Source organism: Spermophilus citellus (assembly GCF_964194105.1).
Source record: "Spermophilus citellus genome assembly, chromosome: 4".
Classification (NCBI taxonomy): domain Eukaryota; kingdom Metazoa; phylum Chordata; class Mammalia; order Rodentia; family Sciuridae; genus Spermophilus; species Spermophilus citellus.
Window position 1 is genome coordinate 61654810 of NC_138185.1, and position 25377 is coordinate 61680186.

Sequence of the window (25377 nt, forward strand, 5' to 3'; positions counted from 1 at the left end):
ATTATTGAGTGTAGTGTAACAGGGATTCTTACCTAGGGGTGGGCAATAATTAGCCCCTGACCAGGCACTACTCCAGTTCTGCCTAATAAATCTTATCAGTAAGACCTGGAAGAATCAAACTATTTCCAAATAATCTGCATCTTATAATAAAACTTCAGAATACTTATAGAACTATAAAAGGCACACAACAAGGTAAATTTTACCTTGCATCAAATAAAAAATCATGAGGCAGTGAAACTAACACCCATAATAAAGAGGTAAATCAATTGAAACTGGCCCAAATGATATAATTAGCAGACAAGGGCACTGAAATTATTCTGATAACCTATATTCCACTTCTGAGAGTTTAAACTGAGACATAGAAGATGAAGGAAGGAAAAAAAAACACCCTAATACAATTTTTAGAGATAAAAACTACAAGGTATGAAAAGTATATTTTATATAATGAATAGGCCTCATGGGCAGATAGACAATGAAAAATAAAATATTAATACACCTGGAAGACATAGAAATAGAAACTATCCATAATTAAAAAGAAAAAAAAGAAAGTCCTTCAGGAGAAGAGAAATGGTACCAAATAGAAATACAGATCTATCTATGTAAAGGAAGACAGAGAAAGTATCCACTGAAGCCAGATGAGAAAGGTACAGTGAGGGCTGAAGTCTCCTTCTAAGGAGATGTCTGATACTAGGCTACCACTGCTCAGCTAATGTAGTCTGCCTTTCCAGATCTTTCAAAACAGAAGACACTGAGGGATATGAACAAAATTTTCCCACTTTAAATTCAAGCTATAATCCAGGGCTAAGGTGTAGCTCAGTGGTACAGCACTTGGGTAGCACATATAAGGTCCTGGGTTCCATTTCTAGCACCACAGCTAGCAAACAAACAAAGCATCAGCAGCTGAGGAAAAAAACAGATGCTATGAAGCTAAATAAATATATAGCCAATTCCTAAATTCAGAAAATTTAGGGAAAACTTTGTCAGCATTCCCATACTTGCTAATTCTCATAATTTAAAAGTACTGGCTCATCATATCACTGGTAGTTTTATATAGCTATACAGCAGACACAATTTCAAAGGCCTTGACTCTTAAATTATGGAATTCTGGCAAACCAAGGACCATTGGCTTATTTCATCTCAGAATCCCTACTACCTAATGTGCTACTGAGACTATAACAAAGAGCTTAATATTTCTTTTTCTTCTTCTTTTTTTGGGGGGTGGGGTGGGGGGTTGTAGAATTGAAAATTAAACCCAGGTCCTTAAGCATACTAAAAAACTGGGCAAGCACTTTACCACTGAGTTTACCCCACCCTCATCCCACCAACCCTTTATTTTTAATTTTAAGGCAGGGTCTCACTAATTTGCAGAGGCTGACCTCAAACTTGCAATACTCCTACTTCAGCCTGCCCAGTAGATGGAATTACAGGCACGTGTGGGATTATTATCATGCCCGGCATAAAAATCCCTACTCTTAACCATTTCCTCCTATAAGTAGTTCTTGGTGAGGTCAGTGCCCGGTTTCTCAGAACTTTTTACATACCTGTCATAATAATCTCTGTGTCCCCGGTGGTCTCGGTCACTGCTGTACTGATCATATGGTCTTTTTCTGGACAGATTGTTGGGTCGATAACTTCCAGAACGGTGGGCATCCATATGTCGCCGGTCCCCATAGTGGTGGTCCTTGTACCAGTGCTGCTCATACTGATGATGCCGGTCACTTCCCCATGGTGGATTATTATTGCCACCACCATAGTTGAATTTTCTTTCCCTCTGCCAGTCTCCTCGATCTGCAGAAAAAGAATCTCATGACTATAAGAAATGACTGAATCTCAAAAGGTTTGAACTGAAAGGCTGACACATGTTACAAGCAAACATTAAATCTCCTGATGGTTAATGTATCAGTAATGAGTGTTAACATTCTCCCTTCCTCCTAAAATCTAAGAACTGCTACTTTTCATTTTCTAGATCTGTTTACGTTCCAATCTGTGACAGATGGTCAAAAAAACCAAAACCAAACAGTAATTTGGAAAACAATACATTGAATTTCACGGCTGCAAGATAATACCATCCCCCCTCGATTTACACATCTAAAGTTTATTTCACCTAATACAGTTAGGCTGTGTCATTTCTGAAAATATCTTGATTATATTAACTGATTCTCCTATTCTTTTTCCCTAGCCCACAACTAGACCTCTTCCTCTGACAAAAAGTAATTCTTCTAATTATGAACTTGGATCAGCACTGGAACTCTTAAAAGATAAGGCCAAACTAAGATCCATTTAACTTCTGTATCTTCCCTTTCACCTAAGGGAAGGACTCACACTTACTTGGCTCAGAAAAGGTAGTGAAAACACAGAAGCCCAGGGATGGAGGCTGTTGTGATTTGAATTATAACCCCCCAAAATTTATGTGTACCCAGAACTTTTGAGTGTGACTACTTGAAAATTGGGTCTTGTAGATATAATTAAGTTAAGGATCTTGTATTTAGCTTAAATCCAATGACAGATATCATTTTAAAATGGAGGCAGAGGGAGGTATAAGACCCAAAAGCAACTCATGTAAAAATGAATGCAGAGATCAGCATGATGCCACTACAGGTCAAGAACACCATGGAGTGTTGGTAGCAGGCAGAAGGCAAAGGAAAGGCATGGAACAGGTTCCCCCCTCAGAACCCCAGAAGGAACCAACCCTGCTGACACGTTTAATTTCAGGCTATTGGCCTTCAAAACTGTGAGAAGACACATTTCTGATGTTTTAAGCCACCTAATTTGTGAAACTTCATTACAGGTAGCCCTAAGAAACTAATACAAAGGATTAACCAGAAGGAACTACAGGAACTCATGGAAAAATCCATCTTTAGTCTACATCTGACAAAGACATGCCACCAAATAAGTGTCTCTCCAACTAAATGTCTCTCAATAAATTTTGCTGGCCTTCTAGCATTCTTCCACAGAGTCAAATAACATCATCATTAAGGAAGTTGTATAGCTTAGAAATATTACCATTAATGTAATAGTCAACCTGAAGCTTAAGGTCATTGTTGATCCAGGTGGATCCGACCAGAGATAAAACTTGACTATTCAACTAAAGAATTAACAAAAAGCAACAAAGATATCACATCATGAAAGGGTCATTTGAAGATGGATTCAAATCAAAGTATCAATATCTGTGGTATACTTGAGTCAAATGTATGAAAGATGATATATCATGAGCTTTGTAATGTTTTGAACAACCAATAAAAAAAATCTGTGGTATAGTAGAGATGCTTGAAACTCAAGCTAAGTCATTTATTTCCAGAATAAATCAGTACTTTTCTTGAACCCTCCATGATACAGATCACTAGTTAGGAAATATTGAGCTAGTAAGAAATCCAAGAATGTAGTTAGCTTAATACGAAATTCTTTGAAAGGATTCAGAATATAAGTGACACCATATGAATAACACAAAACCAACCTAATACCCATAAGGTCAGTATAAAGAGGAGGGCACAGGAGAGGGAAAGTCGAAATACTGGGGAATGATATTGGCCAGGTTATATATTGTTATATTGTGTGCATGTACAAATATATAACAACAAATCCCACCAGTATGTACAACTATAATTCACCAATAAAAAATATAAAAAAGTCACACAACCTAAGAACATAGTAATATTTCTCAATCATCCTGTATAGTCATTAACTTTCTTCTCTTCAATAAAATGGTGATCCAATAATTTTGAACTTTTTTTTTTTTTTAAGATTAGAGGAGGGGCTGGGGATGTGGCTCAAGCGGTAGGTAGCGTGCTCGCCTGGCGCGTGCGCGGCGCTGGGTTTGATCCTCAGAACCACATACAAATAAAATAAAGATGTTGTGTCCGCCGAAAACTGAAAAATAAATATTAAAAAATTTTCTCTCTCTCTCTCTCTCTCTCTCTCAAAAAAAAAAAAAAAAAAAAAGATTAGAGGATGTGGAACTTCTGCTTTCAGTTAAAGTAGCTTGCAGCAGAACTATACTCTGTCAAGGACAATGAGAAAGGCCAAATAAAAATAATTCTTTTAAAGGCATCAAAGAGCCACTAAAGCAATCAGGTCTAGATGTACTAAGATTCCAAGGAGCAGATAACCTCAAAAAGTTAAGAGCTGACTTCTGCAGCCACCTAAAAGTTTGTGGTTCTGAGAATAGGAAAGAGGCTGAAAAGGATCTAGAACCACTGCTGAGGAAAGGGGAAATCAGCACAGCTCTGGGCAGGGGCGTCTTTCTAGGTTACAGTGATACTGGAGATTTGAGGGACTTCAAACATATGCCCAGCTTTTCCAAGGGTATTCATTGAATCTGCAAGAGCAGGAGGCTAAAAGATTAGCTGAAAACCATCTGAAAAGCACTGCAGTTTGGGGGCAGTCTCATGATTCTAGAGAAACAAAAAGCAGAGTTGAAGGCCTGCTAGAGAGGACTTCACACAACTAGCTCTCAGCTGAGTACTTGGAAAAGCTAAGTCCCTGGAGAGAGGTGAGCCAGAAGGTGAAATACACTGAGATAAGCACCTCCCATTTTTGTGCTCACTGGAGAGGTAGATTACAGAATCTAGAGCTTCTACCAGTTTTAAAATTACCTCCTTGGGAGGTAGATTACAGAATCTAGAGCTTCTACCAGTTTTAAAACACCATGTTCCCAATTCAAACAGAAGTAACTAGGCATCTCAAAAGAATCACCTGCATGACTGAAAATCAAGGGGGGTGGGCACAGTAGGAAATAATTCAGATATTGAAGGAATTTGGGGCAAAAATTTTCAAATAGCTATTTTTTAATACAAAAAGATAAGAAAACAAAACAGATATATATTATATATAATGTATATATATAAATATTTATGAACTAAAATTTTACAAGACATGAGAAATTCTAGAAATTTAAAATGTACTCCATTTTGATTACTTTGAAATATTTAAATCTTTATAAAATAAATCTTATACTACACTTCTATACCTACTACATGCTTTTTAAATCTTATTCTATATTTTCCCTTTTCTTATTTTTAAAGTAAGGCCAGATGTGGTAAGTGCACACCTGTAATCCCAGTGACTCAGGAGCCTGAATCAAGGGGATTCCAAGTTCAAGGTCAGCCTCAGCCAAATGAGATCCTGTCTCAAAATAAAAAAATTTAAAAACATTTTTAAAAGGGGTAGAGATGCAGCTCAGTGATAAAGTATCCCTGAATCCAATGCCCAGTACTAAAAAAAGGGGGGGGGGCGAGTTTCATGCTCATTGTAATCAGGAAACAATAGACAATGGATAAGACTTCTTTGAAATCTTATCCCCTCCATTCCTACCATGTCAACATAATTGTTATTAATGCCACATATATGCTTTCAAATCTTTCTCTATCCTTATACAATATGCTATCTGTATACTACAGAAAACAGTTTTGAGGTTTCCCATAGAAAGCAAAACAGAGAATTACCATTATGAACCAGCAATTCCACTCTGAGGTATATACCCAAAATAATTAAAAGTAGACACTCAGGGTTGGGGTTGTAGCTAAGTGGTACAGCGTATAGCACTTGCCAGCATGCACGAGACCCTGGTCAATCCCCAAACACCACCCCCCACCCCACACACACACACAAGTACTCAAATATCTGTTTACATTGATGTTATTCCCAATAGCCAAAAGTAGTAACAAATCCAAATGTCCATCAATAAATGGATGGATAAACAAAATACTGTACATTTACTCAATGGAATATTCTCTTGCCATAAAATGAACTAAGCACTGACACATGCCACAATGTAGACGAAACTTGAAAACATGATGTAAAAGAAGCCAACCACAAGAAATCACAAGTTGTAATTATTCCTTTTATATATTAAATATTCAGAATAGGTTAATCCAGAGAGACAGAATACAGACTGGCACTTGCACGTGTGGAGAGAATAGGGAAATGGGGATTAACCCAATGGGATTTCATTTGGGATGATAGTTGGAACTAGATAAACATGACTGGCAACACTGTGAGTGAACTAAATACAACTAAATCATTCACTTAAACTTTTTTTTTTTTTTTGGTACCAGGGATTGAGCCCAGGGGCACGCAATCACCAAGCTACATCCCTAGCCCAATTCTGTATTTTTATTAGAGACAGGGTCTGAGCTACTTAGTGACTTGCTTTTGCTCAGGCTGGCTTTGACCTCGTGATCCTGCTGCCTCAGCCTCCCAAGCTACTGGGATTACATGCATGCACCACCACGGCCCATTCACTTACAAACTTTTGAATTCACACTATGTGAATTCACCTTGATAAATTCAAAAGCACACACATAAACACATGTACACACATGGCTGCTGCTACTGCTTATTTTTTCTTTCACCTTTTTTGGTCATCTTTAAATATAAAAACCCAGCTTATTCTTTGAATAATTAATAATGGATACAAATGTTCCATTACTCATCTAATCCACTACTAATTATCTAATCATTTCACTAATTAGTTAACATTGAAGTTATTTCCAGTCTTTTAATTTATTAATTAATTTATTTATTTTTAGTCATACATGACAACAGAATGAATTTTGACATATAATACATACATCAATCATATTGTCAATTCTATTCTGCTGCCCTTCCTATCCTCCTTACTCCTCCCCTCCTCTCCCATCCTTTCTCTCTATCCAATCTAATGTGACACACTTTTTTTTTTTTTCTTATTTCCAGTCTTTTGACATTGTAAGGCTGGAACAGAATCCTCACTCAGCTATGAGTTTTCATTTCTACAGGACAAACTTCCAGAAAAGGAATTATAGCTATCAAAAACCTATGTATTCAGATATTTCAAATTATTTTCTAAGTAGAATAGTAGCAATTCTCACTCTTAGCAACTGGCATTTCTCCTTTTAATTTCTGTTGATCTGAATGGTTTAAATATATTGGTTAACTCACTGTGCATTTAATATACTTCCCAAATGCAAGATTGGTCATCTTGTTAGTTTGATTCTATCCTCATCCCTAATCACTGCCCAAGTTTTTTCTTTTTAACAACACATAAACTGCTCTAGAAAGACTTTTTTTTTTTTTTTTTTAAATACTGAGGATTGAACCTGGAGCTTCACACATGCTGGGACACATTCTACCCCTGAGCTTTACCCACAGCCCCTATAAATTTTTATTTATTTTTGCTTTTTTTATAATCATATCCATAAAACTTTAATTTGTATTCCTTTTATGAATTTTGTCAAGAATGCAATTTAAAAACTTTTTATTTGACAAAAATTATGTATATTTATCCCATACACGTTCAAAATATGTTAATTATGGAATGGCTAGACAAAGTTGATTACCATATACACTGTTTCACACACTTTTATCTTCTGGAGAGAACACTTAAAGTGATTTTGAACTCTTTGTCATTTTGAAGAATACAAGAACAATTGGTCACATTGTACAACTGACTCCTCCTATCCAACTGAAATTTTGTATTCTTTGACCAATATTTCCCTCAATTCCACTCCCAGCCCTCTAATCTCTGGTACCACTCTTCCACACTCTGCTTCTACAAGTTCAAACATTTTCAGGCTCCACATATGAGATTATGCCATATTTGTCTTTCTGTGCCTGATTTATGTCATTTAAATGTCCTCCAGGTTCACCCATGTCATCACAAATGGCAAAATTTCATTTTCCTTGATGGCTTAATAGTATTCCATTAAGTATATGTGCATTTTCTTTACCCACTCATCTGCTGACGGACACTAAAGTTGATTCTATATCTTGGCTACTGTGGATAATGCTGCAATAAACATGGGGGTAAATATCTCTTCAATATACAGATTTCATTTTCCTTTGGATATATACTTGCAGTAGTAGAATTGCTGGGTCATATCATGGTTCTACTTTTGTTAGTAACCTCCACATGCTTCTATAATGGCTGTACTAATTACATCCCCACTAATCCTGCACAAGGATTATTTCTTCTTGTCCTTGTCAACACATTATTATTTTTTGGAAGGAGGCGGGGTATTGGGGATTGAACTCAGGGATACTCAGCCACTGAGCCACATCCCCAGCCCTATTTTGTATTTTATTTAGAGACAGGTTGCTTAGCACCTTGCCATTGCTGAGGCTGGCTTTGAACTCAAGATTCTCCTATCTCAAGCCACTGGAATTATAACACATTATTTTTTGTTGTTTTGATAAGTGCCATTCTAACATGTGTGAGGTGATTTATCACTGTGATTTTAATTCATATTTTCTGATGATTAGTGATGAGCATTTTTAAATATATCTGTTGACCATTTGTATGCCATTATTCAAGCAAACTTTTGAGACTAAAAGATCTCTGAAAAAAAAAGTTTATTGAGCTATACAGATGCTAGTCAAAATTTCCCACTGGACCTAAAGGGCTTGGGTGTTTTATGATAAAATTTACGGAGAAGAAACATAAATCACTGACATTGAACCTACATTAGTTACAGACAAGAAGGGCAGGATAATGCAAAGTGGGCAGAGTCCTGGGATAGGAGGTTAGTCCATAAAGTGAACTTTTGCTACTTCTTGATTGGTTGGTTCCAAAAGCAGAATGTGATGTAGCCTTGATGAGTAATCTTCAGCATACAGGAAAAGAATATGGAGCAGCTCTTTTTCTAGTTGGTTTAGCTTGAAGCTGTGAGTTAAAATTACTTTCTCTTATCTTTTTCCTCCCTCCATTCTACGGCCTGTAACTTAATTTAGGACACCTCAGAATTCTTCTCTTATTACTCTCTTCTGAGAAATGTCTATTCAGGTCCTTCTGGCCACTTTTTAATCTGGGCATTTTCTTGCTATTGAGTTGAATTCTTTATATATATTGGATATTAACCTCTCATTGGATGTACAGTTTGGGAGTTATTTCCTCTCATTACCTAAATTGTCTCTTCACTCTCTTAGACTGTCCTTTGCCCATTTCTCTATTTGGTTACCTTATTGTTTCAATTGGCAAGGATCTTTTCTATATTAGCAGTCTTAGCCATTTACCTGTCACAGAGAACAGTAAATTTTTCCCCTAAGTCTGCTACTTGGCTTTTGTTTGTTTATTGTAGCTATGTTCTTCTTAATTTAAAGTTGGAATAATAGTCTTTTGGATCTTTATTTCATGCTTTATCTCACCAAGAAAAAAGAGGACAATAAAGTCTTGGAGAAGAATAAAGCACCAACGTCCAGATGCAGTCTTTGGAAAATGAAATTACTGAGGTTTTTGGCACATCTTTGAAAACTCCACTTAATGGCCTACCTGCATTACTAAAGTGTCTCTTGTTGGGGTGATTGTAGTTGTCTCTTGGGTGTCCATGCATCTGCGGGCCATGGGAAGCAGGCAAATGAGGCTTCTGAGGGTGAAGGTTGTGTGAGGTGTGGGACTGAGATATCAGAGAATCCCGGCTTGAGCCCGAGGCCTCTGGTCGAAATGGTTTCTTACCACCAATCATGTCATCTTTCTTCTTTTGCTCCTGTAGATTAAAAGGAAACCAAAATAGCTCAAGACCCTTAATTCCTGAGAGCAGAATAAAGATGATCACCTCTGAATATTTTCCCCTTGTCCTTCTTGATTTTCAACCTATCATTTACTGCTTTCTTATCAAAAATGCTCATAAATTCAAGAGATCCCACAGTACTGACAGTCTAATAGTGATCTATCTGTTGAGTCTGACCTTGTAGGTCAGTACAAGAGAAAGAATCTCCACTAACAAGTGCTTGTGAGAACATATGCAGGAATCCCTAGATGCCACTATGTATGTTCTGAAACAAATAACCAGGCTGTCAACACTCAGAAGAGCATCCTGAATGATGCAAAACCAAGATTACCAAATTTCTAGAGCTAACTAGAACAAACAACCCACAACTGTTCAGTGTAATCTAGTTCCTACACTAAAATCATCAAGCTAAACATCTGAATGTTGAAGTAACATCGTTCTTTTACCTCGTAAGTAAAATGTTCAATATTAAAACATAAAAAATGAAAAAGAAACGTTATGAGCCCTAACATCTAACCAACAAGGGAGTAACTGTTAGTAATTTGGTCCACATCTTTCTGAACCTTTTTGTGTGTTTTTATAGGTTATATATATATAAAAAAAAATCCTATTCTTTTTTAATTAAATGTTATGAAAATCTTTTTCAGTAAATGTTTACTTCTATAGTATTACGTTTAGTGGTTGAACAGTACACCCCAATTATCTATAATCACGATCTATGTATTCTTATTGTTGGGACTTCCAAGTCATTCCATTAACATGCTTAAATCCCTAATTATATTATCTCCTTAAGCTAAATCCTTTAGAAGCAGAATGGTGTGGTCTAGTTTTTTTTGATAAATCCTGCTGCCATTATCCTCCAGAAAAGCTGTGACAGTGTATACCTCCACTAGTAGGATATCACTTTTTTTACTCAACATATACTAACTTCTAATAGTTAAATTAATGAAGCCCTTTACCACTGTGCCCATCTTCAGACCCTTATTTTAATTTTCACTCTAGCCTAAAGGCCTTTCCTAACTACTTTAATCCTTTTCATGGGACTTTTTACAAAGTCAGACTTTGTGTAAGATTTAGATTAACACTCAGCAATATTAGTATATGCAAATACATTAGTATACTACAGCTATATCATACTCTTCCATATAAAATTAAATACAAAGTAATTGAGGTTATTACTTTATAGGCCAATGGAGTGCTGGACAGAGTCTAAGTTCAACAAATATTTCTGAATACCTACCCTGTGCCAGCCACAATTTCATGCACTGAGAGAGATAACAGTGAATGAAAGAGAGAAAATAACTTCTGCTTTCACAGAGCTCACACATAAGTGGATGTATTTCAAATGTTCACAGACTAGAAGATTTGGGTAGGAGGGTCCACATGGCAAATCAGTAGATTTACAAACAGGCATATCTATACAAGAAGTACTAACACTGCAGCAAGAACCAAAATACTTTTGCACCTGTCCTGCTACTCCATACAAAGCGAGGCAACTTTTGGGGCACATTCTCACATCCATGTCTTGAAAGTGACCAGTTGGGATGTGTCTACATATAAAAGCTGGAAGGACACAACTACATAGTCCAGAAAAGAAAAAGAAAGTTATTTTCTGCTCACAATCTTGCTACCTATTAGAAGACAGCTTTACAAGCCACCATAAGTCATGTGCATGTGGAAGAAGAAAAGGCCTAGTGAATAAATTATTCCAGGATATGAAAACACAGGGTAATGAATCCCTGTCACAATTTTAAAAGATGGTTTGGCTTCAATGCATTGGCTATTTTACCCAATAAACAGCAGTGTTACTGTTTGACTACTAGAGGAGTAAATTGAGAAACTGACTGGCTTATACAGTCAAAGAGCATACTGTTTGAAAAAGAAGAGGCTATAGGCTACACACTTTGTAACCTATGGTAGATTTCATCACCATCCTTGGACCTGTGCCTTCAAGTATAAAGCAAGGGCAAAAAAACTAACAATTTACAGATACCACGAACAACCCAAGTCTATGACCACCCCCCAGGTAAAAACAATCATTAGGAATTTTTCTATGGAACTTATTTTTATTTGTTTGAATAAATTAGGATGAAATTTGCATTTTACCTCCTCCTCTTGAGATCTTTTCTTATGAGCCATCTTGTATAACTTGTGTAACTTTCGAGCATCAAATTCTGTAAACTTGGAAACAAAAATCCATAGATTCCTAAAAAACAATAGTCCTGGTAAATTATAGAATTAAATAAATAGAATTTAAACTCATTAGAATACTCTGCAAATGTAAAAAAAGTTACAAAAATATTCTCTCAGTCTTTGTATCAATAATGTATATGCTTCTACCAAAAGATTTTGACTGAGGGATCCTAGACCAAGGAGTCTATCAATAGTTTATAAACCCTGTAATTTATATCCATGCCATCTATGACTGCAGTCCTTTAAGTTTTCCTCCATCTTCCCCACTTTCTGAACTCTGTCAATCATGCATCTTCACTACCATTGCCCATGAGGACCTACATTCAGTTGGTTGTCTCTGTGTTGCCTTTCTTTTCTCCTAATCATCATCACTAAGGCCTATCATTTCTTCCTTAAAACTATCAGTGACTCCTTCCCTCCAATCCCATCACACTCACCTTAGCATGGCGTTACTACACATGCTATAGTAATATGATAAAATCTGCGTTTAGGAAGAGAGATACAGGTAATAACAGTGAATGGGGAAAAGACACAGGCTTTTAAGCTTTGTAATGGGCAAAACACTCATAAAGGTTCCTAATTAGTAAACTTCCTACATGGGGTAGAAAGCCATTCACCTTAATTTCTAAGGCCCTTTATAAAGAGTATCAGTCTTAACAAGTTACCTATAAACTCTATAAAACATCTCCCAGTCACCTCACTGCCCTACTTTCAAGCTTTTCCTGAAGCCAAAGAATTCTGTTCATTTAAACAATTCCATTTGGCTTGCATATAAGCAGCTCAAATGTACGTAACTACCTGTCTCTCAGAAGACCTCCCTACTCAACTTCCCACCTTCTTTAGGCACTTCCTTCTCACAACTTCTATACTTTGGTTTTTATCACTTTATGATAAAGACTCTTAGAAGTCTTACCTTGTTCTACACTTTGAACTCTTTAACAAAAATGACTTTCCTATGAACTACAGCTAGCAAAGATCACAGTGTCTGAGATATTTAACATAGCAGATCCAAGTGCACAGTATGAAGCCTAACTTCAGGGATCCATGCACTAGGATAACTCTTGCTATTCTAGTTAGGTTTAAAAAAAAAAAGTTACTAACAGTGTTAAGGGCATAAGAAATAATAATTCAGATATCAAACATGCTGAGCATCCCTAATCTGAAAATCCCAAAGTTTGAGTGCTGAGCTGATGTCACAAGTAGAAAATTCTACATCGGACCTCATGTGATGGGTCACAGTCAAAACACAGGTATACTAAAAATATTATATAAAATTACCTTCAGGCAATGTGCAAGGTATATATGAAACATAAATGAATTTTGTTTAGACTTGATTCCCATGCCCAAATCAAGTAATTATGTATGTAGGAATACTACAAAATCTGAAACCTCTCTGGCTCCAAACATCTCAGATGAGACACTTCAACCTGTTTGTAAAGCACTATATCAACCCAAGCTACTACTAGAGTTCTTTAATTATTAAAAAAAGGAGTTAAGAACAGAGAATTGACATTTCTTGTGGTTTTAACCTTTGTTTTGTCTCATGTGTTAGCACAAAACCAGCCAATTAGTTGCAGTAGATATAATATTATCTGAATGTTTGAGTATTAACCTGAGATGAGTAGAACACTTACACTAGATGGTCTTTCTATCCCTTATAGGTTTTTGTACTAGCGACTAAACTCAGGGGTGCTCTACCACTGAACCACATCCCCAACCCTATTTATTTATTTATTTATTTATTTGAGGCAGAATCTCACTAAGCTGCTACAATCCTCCTGTCTCAGCCTCTCAGGTTGCTGGGATTACAGGCATGCTCCCACCACACTATATTTCCTTACAGGTTTAAAGAGAATCTTTATTATGAGACTAGGCCAGCAAATCTAATGTGATTGTTTTTTTCTTATAAATTACATTAACATCTTGCCCCTTTCTAAAGGTTGGTCTTAGTGGAAAGGCCTATTTGAGGAAAAAGAAGTTGTTGAAGTCTTAAGGCATGTTGCCAACAGATGAATTCTGTTAGGAAAACATTTTTCAGAGTTGGCATCCAACTCTATTAAACAAAAACAGAACCCCCACACACTCATCAAATCAAACTGGGCAGATGCCAAGGCAAGGTTGGTTACCTCCTCCACAGTTTGATGTGCTCCTGGTCTGAGTAGGCTTTAAGGCACTCGGCTATCCGGTCTCCAATTTTAAGCAGGCAATTTCGGGTGTGTTCTAGCTGTTCTTGAACGTTGAGCCCCTTGTCGGGTTTGTCCAGCTGCTTCAGTGCCTTTTTCACTGGCCTCATCCTCTCCTTACACTGGAATAGGCCAGAAGAGTAGAGACATAAGCTATCTGCAAAAAGTCTTGCCCTTTGCTTACTGTGCCCTAACTTCCCACATCAGAGAAAACACAGCCCACCGTCACGTCCTATAATCACTAAAGAAGGAGTAAATAACGACGACAATAGAATGAAACAAGCATAAACATAGAGATGGAAACCCTGAGGTGCAAATGCCAGCACCATCGCTTATGTGGTAACATTTTACACCTTGCTGTTTTCTTATCTGCAAAAGTGTCAGTATAATACTTCACAAGACCATTATGAAAATCAAACTCTTAAGAATACTACAGACTTAACTTAGAAAATTTCCTACCACAAACTATCCAAAAAAGCAGGATAAAATATATATAAATCCTTTAGGCTTAAAATCTAGTAATTAGATGGGCTTCCAGATAAAGATGATAAACTAAACACAAGAAATATTTTTTCTCCCTTCCTTATCTCACATAAAGATCTTTTTTAAGTTGTCTTAATTTAAAAGAGATAAGCACATAAAGAAAGGGGAAATAAGAAGGAAAACAATAGCAACAAAATAATGGCAGTATGGAAAATGACGTAATAGGCCTGAGAAAGTAAAATCCTAAGCTAGCAATGCAGTCAGTATAGAAACAACCTGCTCTGGACTGTAAAATTCCCCCCAAAGGCCAGTGTCTCTGGGGTAGTGATGAGGGATAAAATAAGGACTGGTTTAAAAAACTGCATATGAAATAACAAATACCCAGATCCATAATTAATATCACCCAGCTCTTACTGCCTACCCAGTATCAGACATAGAAGGATTATTTTCTAAAGAGAACAAAAGAAAGGCCTCTATGCTAGCAGCTATGCAGGCATACTTGAGGAGCGAGGGCACCACAGTGACAACTGGATTAAATGAACACATGTATATGACAAGAGCCACTAGCCAGTATTCTGATTTTGGACCCTTCAGTCAGATCAGGATTTTTTTTTAACAAAATTTAACTACCCCCAGGAAGTACCAGAAGATGCTGACTCTGGTTCACTGGAGGCTTCCCAGTGGAAACAGCCCAGCTGGATTACATAAAGCAAAAGCTCTCAAAGTCCTACCCACAGATCTAGAGTTTCCAATCAGATGTTTAGTTCCCTACTCTTGCCAATACATTTGAAAAATGTTTCTACCATAAAGAATAAAAAACAAAGTATAAAAACATTCAGAGAACCATAAGAGGGGAAAATATCTTGGAAATGAAATATGAAAAGATAAATGAGAAGCTCAATAGAAAAAAGGAGAGATAAAGTTGAGAAAATATACCAGAAAGTAAAAAACCAGAAATGAAAAATTTAAAAGGACAAAATTAGACTCTAGTCTCCAGAGTCTGATATCCCAAAAATAAGGACCTCAATAAATCTAAAACTAAAAACATAGAGAAACCAAAGTTATCACAAAACAATTCAAGAAAATTTCTCAGAATTGTAGGACGCTGAGTATCTAGCACAATGAACTAGGCACTATTATAAAATAGTATCATAATGAGGAAAATCCTACAAATTTCCATCACTTTTCAAGATGGTGGAATAGAGCAGGTTGCTTTCCAGGTCATAAAACCAAGAAGTAGATAGGAAGCTTCTACAGCAAGGTGGGTCAACAAAAGTGGGGCGGTGGGGTTGGGGGCCACTTTACTGGAGTTTAATAGTGGACCTTCAAAGCAGACTGGGAACTAGGAAAGTTGGATATAATAAAATAAGGAAGAAATCCCCAGTGCCACAGCTCATAAGATAGCCATAGGCATCACCAAGAGCAGTCCCCCCACATGCAAATTGGAGGGATAAGGGAATTAAAGGAACCTGTATTTTTAGAAGGCTTGTGGCATGTTTGGGTACCGAGAGTTTACAGATGAAACACACTGCCTCATGCTGCACAATATCCTTGTGTGAGAAAGAAGCCAAATTTCTCTCAACTGTGTGAGATGGACAGAGGAAGAAACCATTCTGCAGCCACAGGGTGGTGGGGCCAGCTGCTGAGAGAGCAGATTCCTGGCAAACCCAAGTTTGTGCCGAAATACAGGCCTCACAAACCCATACAGCAAGAAGTAGGGTATGCCTAAGTGACCAGGAAAAAATCAAAGTTGGAGACAGGTTTACACAGGGGACAACTGGTCATGGAAACCCACCCGGCATTTCCATTCCCCTCCAATCCAGCTGCTTGCAGGACCAGCTGGGAGAGCCCCACCTGGCCCAGAATTAGAAAGGGCAGAGACGGGAGAGACTGGATTTGGAGATTGAACCCAGGAAACATGGTATTCCTAGAATCCACAGGTAACCTAGTGGACTAAGAATTGGCTTCACCACCACGTGAGTGCAACCCAGGGGAGATCCCTGGGGTGCATTCTTCCAGCATTGACTGTCAATTGCTGGGCCCAGGAGGTACTCCAGACCAACTGGCATTGAGCAAAGAGCCTGGAACCTGACTAAACCTAAACCCTACCTCTAGGAGTTCTACCCATAGGATTACCTCTCACTCTCGGGCAACGCCACCCTGAGGGTGGAGCAAGCATCATACTGTAGATGACCCCACTTACCACTACTGAGAAGGGAAGCTAAAAATCTTTTTAGTTCTAAAGGAAACAATTCTTAACTTTTCATTGAGATTTTTTTCTTCTTATTTTCTTTCTCTGTCTATTGTAACCTTAATGGTTCACAGACATTTATACACAACCATATTTGTTTGTTTGATTTTTCTCATTTTTAGCATTTTTGAAGCCATTTATTTCCCATGGATCAGATTTTTTAGTACTAAGATGTTTGATTAGTATATTTCAGCTTTGTATTCATTTATTTTTAAATTTTTAAAATTTTTACATTTATCTGTTTCCCTTTTCTTTCTCTTTTCTTCTACTAATATCTAATCTGTTGTTCTTTCCCTCTTCCTTGATTTTTTACTTCTGTCTTCTCTCCTCCTCATAATCATTACATCCTACATCACTTCTGTTCTCAACCCTATCCATCATCCAAAACTATAAACCCTTTTGCAAACTTAGTGTTTTTATTGTAGGCAATAACTAATCATATCATTTCCATTTGTTGTGATAATTAACACTGTAAATGTCATAGCAGGAACTACTTGATTTAATGCTGTCTATTGTTTGCATTGGTGGTTGTTATTATTTGTCTCCCCCTAACCAGTCACATACTGGAAACCTTCAGAGACACTATAAATCTACATGGTAGAAACTCTACTGCCTCAGATTCATACTGTTAGATGGGGAGACAACACAAACAACATGGAAACGCAAGGGAACAAATCACCCCAAACCAACCAAGATACTTCAACAGATTCTATAGATACCACAGTGAAAGAAATGTCAGAGAAGGGAGTGTAGGATGTTCACAGTAAACCTGATCTGTATTGTAAAGATTGATGTAAGGAGTGAAATCAGAGATAAATACAGGAAGTGAAAGATACTTCAATAAAGAGAGATTCTGAAAATAAAATCAAGCAGAAATCCTCAAAATGAACAAATCAATAAACCAAATTGAAAACGCTGGCAAGGATAGGGGGAAGAAGGTAGATTCATACATTGCTAGTGGGACTGCAAATTGGCACAACCACTATGGAAAGCAGTATGGAGATTCCTCAGAAAATTTGGAATGGAACTATCATTTTACCCAGTTATCCTACTCCTCTGCATATACCCAAAATCAACATGCTATAGTGACACGGCCACATCAATGTTTATAGCAGCTCAATTCACAATAGCTAAACTATGGAAACAACCTAGGTGCCCTTCAAAGATTAATGGGTAAAGAAAATGTGGTATATATACACAACGGAATATTACTCAGCGTTAAAGAATGAAATCTTGGCAACTGCCAGTAAATGGATGAAACTGGAGAGTATCATGCTAAGTGAAATAAGCAAATACAGAAGAACAAAAGGCCCAATGTTCTTTCTGATATGTGGATGCTAACACACAATAAGGGTGGGAGGAATAGAGTTCATTGGATTAGACAAAAAGGAATTAAGGGAAGAGAGGGGGGATGGGAGTAGGAAAGATAGAATGAATTGGACATAACTTTCGTGGTGTTCATATATGAATGAATTCACAACAAGTGTAACTTCACATTACATACAATCACGAGAACAGGAAGTTATACTCCATGAATGTATAATATGTCAAAATATATGCTACTGTCATGTACAAACTAAGAGAATAAGAAAAAGTTTTAAATAAAATAGTTTTGGGGCCTAAGGAGTGTGTCTCAATGGTAAAGCACTTGCCTAGCATGTATGAGGCCCTGGATTTGATCCCCCAGCACCACAAAGAAAAAGAAAAGGTTAAAAAAAGGAAGAGAGGGGGAAGACACCAAAAACTGGGAGACACTTGTAAATAACTGCAATATTCAAGACTATATAAAGGATTCTCACAGAATAAAATCAGACAAATTACCCACAAGAGGCAAAGGATATAAACAGGCAATTCACACAAATGTGAATGCCAAATAAATACAAAAATATAAATGTTAAAATACACCCCCAATCAATATTTCACAGCTCTCAATGGCAAAAATTATAATCAGAAATTGTCAACTATTTCTGAGAGCAGGGTAGCAATTCAATTGCAACTTAAATTCACCATAAGAAACCTCTACAATTGTTTTGAAGAATAATTCAATCATATTGAATAAAGTAGCAGACATACATGCCCAATGAGTAACCTAACATTTCTACTCCAGCCACACAGCCCAGAGAAGTTTCATATCTGTTTCAAAAAAATTGTAATAATTTCACTGCAGCCTTGTTTGTGATAGTTAACATCTGGAAAAACCCCAATGTTCATCAACAGCAGAAGAAATGAACTTTGGAAGTCATAAAATACAGTAACATGAAGCACTTAAATCAGAACCATAATGATCAACATGGTTAAATCTCAAAAAGTATGAGACAGTAAAAGCAAATTACAGGATACACACAGTGCATCATAAGCTTTAAAACATGGAAAGCAATATTATATTTTGTTTACTGGTATACAGGAGGCTGAATGGTACAGTTGTTAAGGACCCAAGCTCTCCTGCCAAACTGCGTGGGTCAAAACTCTATTTTCCTGTCTTGGCTGCATGGCATAGGATATGTTACTCAACTCCATTCATCTAATTCTTTAATATGTAAAATGGAGATGGAACCTACCTTACAGACTTTTGTGGAAAATTTACAAATAAAGTACTCTAATAGTACCTGGCTGTTTATGTGTTACAGTCTTTACAGACATTAAGTTGTAAAATTCTAAAACCACACATAAGCCTAATTATCAAATTCAAGAACCATACACTTCTAGGAGGGAGGAAAGGAAAAGCAAGGGTTTTGAGTGAGGAATACCAAGGGATTCCACTTTGAGTCTTAAAATGTATCTGACAACACTTCACTGAAGCTATAACAATGTCTACACTCCTGATATTTTTCTGTATTTTTAAAATATTTCATAATATAAAACCAAGATTAAATGAGACTATGTATAAGAACATTTTAAATTTCATTTATTTCTCCTTTAGAGATATGATCTCGCTATGTTAACCAGGCTGACCTTGAACTCCTGGGCTAAAGCAAGACATCTACCTCAGTCTGCCAGGTAGCTGGGACCATGGTTACATATTACTATGCCTGGCTTATAAAAACATTTTCTAAAATGGTACTATATAAGCATGATATTATTTTTATTATAAACAATGGACTAAAGAAAAATTAGGAAACAGATCAGAGAGCTGGGTATATAATGAATTTATTAATTTACTTATTTTTTATTGATATACTTCTAGCATCTAAGTGGATTTTAAATAATACATATGCTTGCCCCCAGAGAGCTCAGAGGCAGAAAAGAGAATTAAGAAAACTGAGATAACTACAAAAATTATATGCACGTATACAGGTAGGTTTTAGAGAATACGGAGAAGAGGTCAAAACACAGAGAAGACTACCTCACAGGATGGAGTCAACATTCCATTCTTTGCTGCCACAGAATTTGGAGTATTTCCAAATTCAGAAAAAGACTACCTTTTCTTTTAGCCTAAATAAGCTGTTAAGTGAACTGTGACTTGTGGAAGTTTGGACAGAGGAGACCACAGATGGGAAAGTGGTAACTGAGGATTTGCAGCATGATGAAATCTACGCATGCAACTCTACCAGCGGTTGAAGGGCCCCTGAAGACACACTGATCTAATCCCAATCCCATGCCAGCCTGATCTGTGTACTCTCTGCCCATCACCCTCCTCACCTATTATGAGGAAATGGAGCCATATTTCCTAGGTAATGTGTTAGCTCTTAGCACCACAACATGGAAACAAGGAAAGACAGCACATTCACCACTGCTCTAATATACTAAACAGGACCCTCCCTCTAGCATCAGTTGGACTTGCTCTTACGACTGTGGCTGCAGAGGCCTCTGTCACCCCCTCAGTGCATCCTATGGAATCCTGCTACATGACCTTTGAGCATGCCATTGCCTAGACTTGGCATGTCCTTCTTTCCCCTCCTCTCCAATTACCTATCACACTTCTTTCAGAACCTAATTCGAACTTCCTTAAGCCTTCTGACTTGTCTTGACTAGTTAAGTCTCCTTCTCACAGAATCTTCACATTAACTAATTTCTCTCATTCCCGGCCCCATTTCAGTAATGCTAGCATCATTCATGTAGTTATCTATTGCCCTGACTCAAATACAAAGTCTACAAGGATAGAAACAATTACCTATTCAATATGGTAACCTATGGTTGGTACAGGAGAACATTCAATAAATGCTAGTTTAATGAACATTTCTGTTTCCCAGATGCCTGAGGGTCCTCAAAGACTTTCCAACTGGGAGCACAAGACATGAAATCTTAGACTTATTCCTCAGTAGAGAACAAGAACAAGTTTAAAAAAAAAAACAAAAAACTAATCTCTTCATGCCAAACTGGTTCAGAACACACAGTCTTCAGACATCAAAAGCAGTGTGTTTCCAAAATAACACACCAATGTTTATATCAACTGAAGCTCTGTGGCTGCGCCTATAAAGGGCAGAGCCACAGCAAGCACTGTGGTCCCACATCAGCATCCCTCAATTTCAGCACTTACAATACTGAAGGTCTCCTGGTCCAGATCATCATCCTCATCCTCTCCAATGGGGACAGGTTCACTTCCTGCTGTAATATGGACAGGACCCTGAGATCGCTTTGATTTACTTGAAGATTTGGCTTCACCACCTTTAGGCTTTAAAAAAAAAAAAAAAAAAAAAAAAAGAGTTACAAGGAATCATTGTCATTTGTACAATCCTGCCTTGCAATGTGGACTTCTTATCTGTAGTGGGTGACTGCAACAGAGTCACTTTATACCAACTTATAAGATTAATAGCTCAATCATACATTATTTCCATGCCTGACTCTAAAAGCACTTAATTGTAATTTCAATTTCATCAATGCTATATTTGGTGCTCTATTCCCTCATCCAGAAAATGCACAAAAATGTCATCAAGAGATTAAGACTATACACTGATAGAACTCTTCCTGAGTATCATATAGCAATTTTTATTAACAGCTTACCCTTTGATGTAAGAATGTGTATTCTGAAATCTACATGAATCAACATGGATAAATCTCAAAATTACATACAATAAAATATTACAGAAGGACATATATATATTATATACCCCCACTTTAGAATAAAGGTTATAAGGAAAATAGGAAAGGAAAAGTAATACAATCAGGAGAAGCTATAAGGACAGCAGCTTCAGTAGTAACTAATAAGTAGTAACTAATAAGTTCAGTAAGTGAACTAATGAATACAAAACATTAACCAAAAACAAAGCCACTTCAAATAAACATGAAAAAATTGTCAACAATAGTTGAGAGCAGTAGACAATAGATGTTTGCTAAACTATTCTTGTATTTCTTTTTATTTAATATATATATATATTTTAGTTGTAGTTGGACATAATACCTTTATTTTATTTATTTTTATATGGTGCTGAGGATCAAACCCAGGCCCTCGCACATGCTAGGCGAACGCTCTACTGCTTAGCCACAATCCCAGCCCCCTGTTCTTGTATTTCTATTGTTGAAATATTTCATTTAAAAAAAAAAAAAAAAGAATGACTTAGCCAGGCACCTGCCTTGTAATTTAGCAAGACCCTTAGGAACTTAGCGATACACTGTCTCAAAAAGGACTGGGGATGTAGCTCATCCTGGAAATACACCTAGAATAAATCTCCAAAATAAATAAATTAGAATGTCTTTCTGTGGACAAATGCGGACATATTTGTCAGAGTATGATTTATACTGTTTAAATTGGAAAGCAGCCAGGCATGGAGAAGAATTCCTGTAATCCCAGATACTTAGAAGGCTGAAATTGGAGCATCACAAATTCAAGGCCAGCCTGGACAAATTATAAAATAAAAAAGGCTGGGGTCGTAGCTCAATGGTAAAGGTCCCCAGTTCAAGTCCCAATACTGCCAAAAGGGGGGAAAAAAAAGCAATTTCAACATGGGAGATTTGAATTGCTTCCAATAAGTTATAGCTAAACAAAATTCTCTCTACCTATTAAACATTCTTTTTAACACTTGTTTTTTCAATGAAAAGCTGTTTACTGCTAAACAGAAAGAAAAGGCTACTCAAATGGTCTGAACTAATTTTTATTTTATTTTTGTACTTATGTGCATAAGAGAAAAGTTTCAAAGGTACCACTGGGTGGTAGAATAGAGGTGTTAATTTTGTGTTTTAGCAATGATAAGTGAGTAATTACAATTGTTCTTTAAGAAGTCAGCAAGCATACATCCAATACTGTACTAATCCTGTGGTTTGGAATGAACTTCAAAAAGGTCCCAACATAAAGATTCTATAGCAAGGCTTTATATCCATGTCTACTGCAAAAATTCTTGCTATTTGTTCTGAATCCTAAACTCTCCAAATTTCCAAATCCATTTGTGGATTGTGCTCTTCTAATATGAATCTAAGAACATGTTTCAAGCAGTTACCTGTTCATGCAAATTCTCTCACTTGTCCTATCTCACCTCAAACATCCCCCTCCCCCAAAACATGTATAAAAGATCAAGTAAAGGCCTTGTATATTAAAGAATATCCTGAACTTGTGCATGTACACATGCACACACATACACACACAAACACTCCTCTGCAAGGATTGGTGCAAGCATACCTCTGACAGCCCCATCTATTTTCTTCAATATACTCATAAAGAGAGAGTCCAGTGCCCTCAAACTCCATTCCATTTCTAGATCTAAAAAGAAATTTCAAAGGCTCTGGGTATCTCAATAAGCAGAATGGCATCATTACCTTCTCTTTCTTATCTTTTGACTTCTTCCTTTCTTTGTCCCCTTCTTTGTCTTTCCTAGAACTCATTTGCTTCTCCTTGTTCTCTTTGTTCTCTTTCTTCTTCTGTTTTTTCTTCATTGGACTTTTTTCTAAGCCATCATCCTAGGAAACAAATAGGGCTATGAACTTTTGCCTTCAACTTTATATCTACTTGTTTACTTCCTCGAGAAAGCAACACTGCTCTCAGTAATTCATCACTGTGCTTAAACCTAAAAGCTTGTTTTCAATCACAGAGCTTTAAAGCACTCATTTGCACAATTCTCAATTCTCTAGTAATGACCAGTGCAGGCAGATCCTCTTTATTTAAATCATCTCATGTAATTCTCATAACAACTCTTTGAGATAGGTATTATCAGCTGCAGATATAGCTCAGTGGTCAAGCATTTTCCTAGCACACATGAGGTGCTGAGTTCGAATCCCAGCAGTGTTTTGGAGTCATTATCATTCCCATTCCATAGACAGAAAAAAACTGAGAATTAAAGAAAGTAAAGAGATTGTATACCTGTCTAGTCAGCTAGTAAATGATAAAGTTTCTAATATCTGAATTCACATATGCAGACTCAAATCCATGCTAGTTCCTATAATCTCAAAGTATTACACTCTAAGAGCAACCAAATAAAATCCGATAAAGTTGTCACTCATGAAAATAATACTGAATAATACTAATTTACTAACTGGCAGACTTTGGGCCAAACCAGACTCACAAGGTTTTGTTTGCACATACAATTGACTTTATAGTACATGCCCCTTTATATAAGCCTGGACTTTCTTTCAATATTAGTATTGGAATATTGCCTAATTACCCAAATGAGGCTAAGTACCAATTGCCATTTATTTATTATTAAAATATTCATGGTTCCACACATTAGTTCTATCAGTTATGAATTTGCAACTACATTCTTCTCCAATAGATTAAGCAAAATATATATACATAAATCTACATGTAAACGATTTTATACCAGTTGGCACAATATAGACCTAAAAGAATAATAATATTCCTCAAATAAAATCTACCCTTATACCTTTACTTCTCCTTCCTCTGATGGATTATCTGAGTGTCTAGGAGATGAAAACTCAAGTCCATGCTCATCTTTCAACCTCGGTGCTTTGTTTTCCTTTTTTACTCGAGGCTTCCGCTTTTTTAATTTGGCCTGGGGAAAAAAAAAAAAGAAAAGAATGATAAAATTACAAATCAAGTCCTTCAAATGCATGACAAATAACATTTGATCCTTTGAAGCAGTAGTAGCTACATAATTTAAACAAGAAAATGCAAAGCAGTCAAGAGTCCAACTAATTTTACCTCGAAACAAAACAAAATATAAAACCCTGTAGGGAATATACATATCCCATACTATGTAAAGACATCCATATTCCTTGAACCTATTGACTCAACTTTTTTGGAATTTGTCCTAAAGATAGAATTTTTGCCAAAAAGGGAAGGCAGTACCTTATATACAAAAATAGAAATAAAAATAACATATTAGGGTCAGGGATGGGGTTCAGTGCTATGACACTTGTCTAACATGCATAAGGCCCTGGGTTCAAACTCCAGTACCACTAATAATAATAATGATAATAATAAAAATAAAAATATTAAAGATAACAATATTAACAATAAAAATCCTAGAAACAAAGTACTTTATTAGCAGGGTGCAATGGTACAAAATCGTAATCCCTATGACCCAGGAGGCTGAGGCAAGAGGATCACAAATTCAAAGCCAGCCTCATCAACTTAGTAAGGCCTAAGTAACTTAACAAGACCCTGTCTCAAAAAATAAAAAGAGTTGAAGATGTAGATCAGAGGTTAAATACCCATGGATTTAATCCCCAACCCCAAAATAATAACAACCAAAAAAAAAAAAAATACACAAAAGTATTTTATCTAAAAATAAGAAAAAGGTTAAAATATTTATCCACTCAAATATGATACAGAAATCTAAAACACCTCTATCTAAAATCTAAAACATAATAATATTACACATTCACTATATTACATAGTATCTGCAGAATGATATGCTATATTATTATACTATTGCCTGAAAAGGGTAATTTTTTGGGG

General features: G+C 36.5%; 1 protein-coding gene across 1 annotated transcript in view; it reads right to left on the reverse strand.

The window, feature by feature from the left end:
* CHD2 (chromodomain helicase DNA binding protein 2) overlaps window positions 1-25377 on the reverse strand; it is a 137620-nt gene that overhangs the window by 4194 nt on the left and 108049 nt on the right. The window contains exons 32-38 of the mRNA XM_081290849.1: window positions 24341-24469; window positions 23280-23420; window positions 21070-21204; window positions 13802-13980; window positions 11589-11688; window positions 9245-9458; window positions 1542-1788 (exon numbers count right to left, since the gene is read on the reverse strand). Coding sequence (XP_081146975.1) covers window positions 1542-1788; window positions 9245-9458; window positions 11589-11688; window positions 13802-13980; window positions 21070-21204; window positions 23280-23420; window positions 24341-24469 — 1145 coding nt within the window. The remainder of the gene's footprint in view (window positions 1-1541; window positions 1789-9244; window positions 9459-11588; window positions 11689-13801; window positions 13981-21069; window positions 21205-23279; window positions 23421-24340; window positions 24470-25377) is intronic.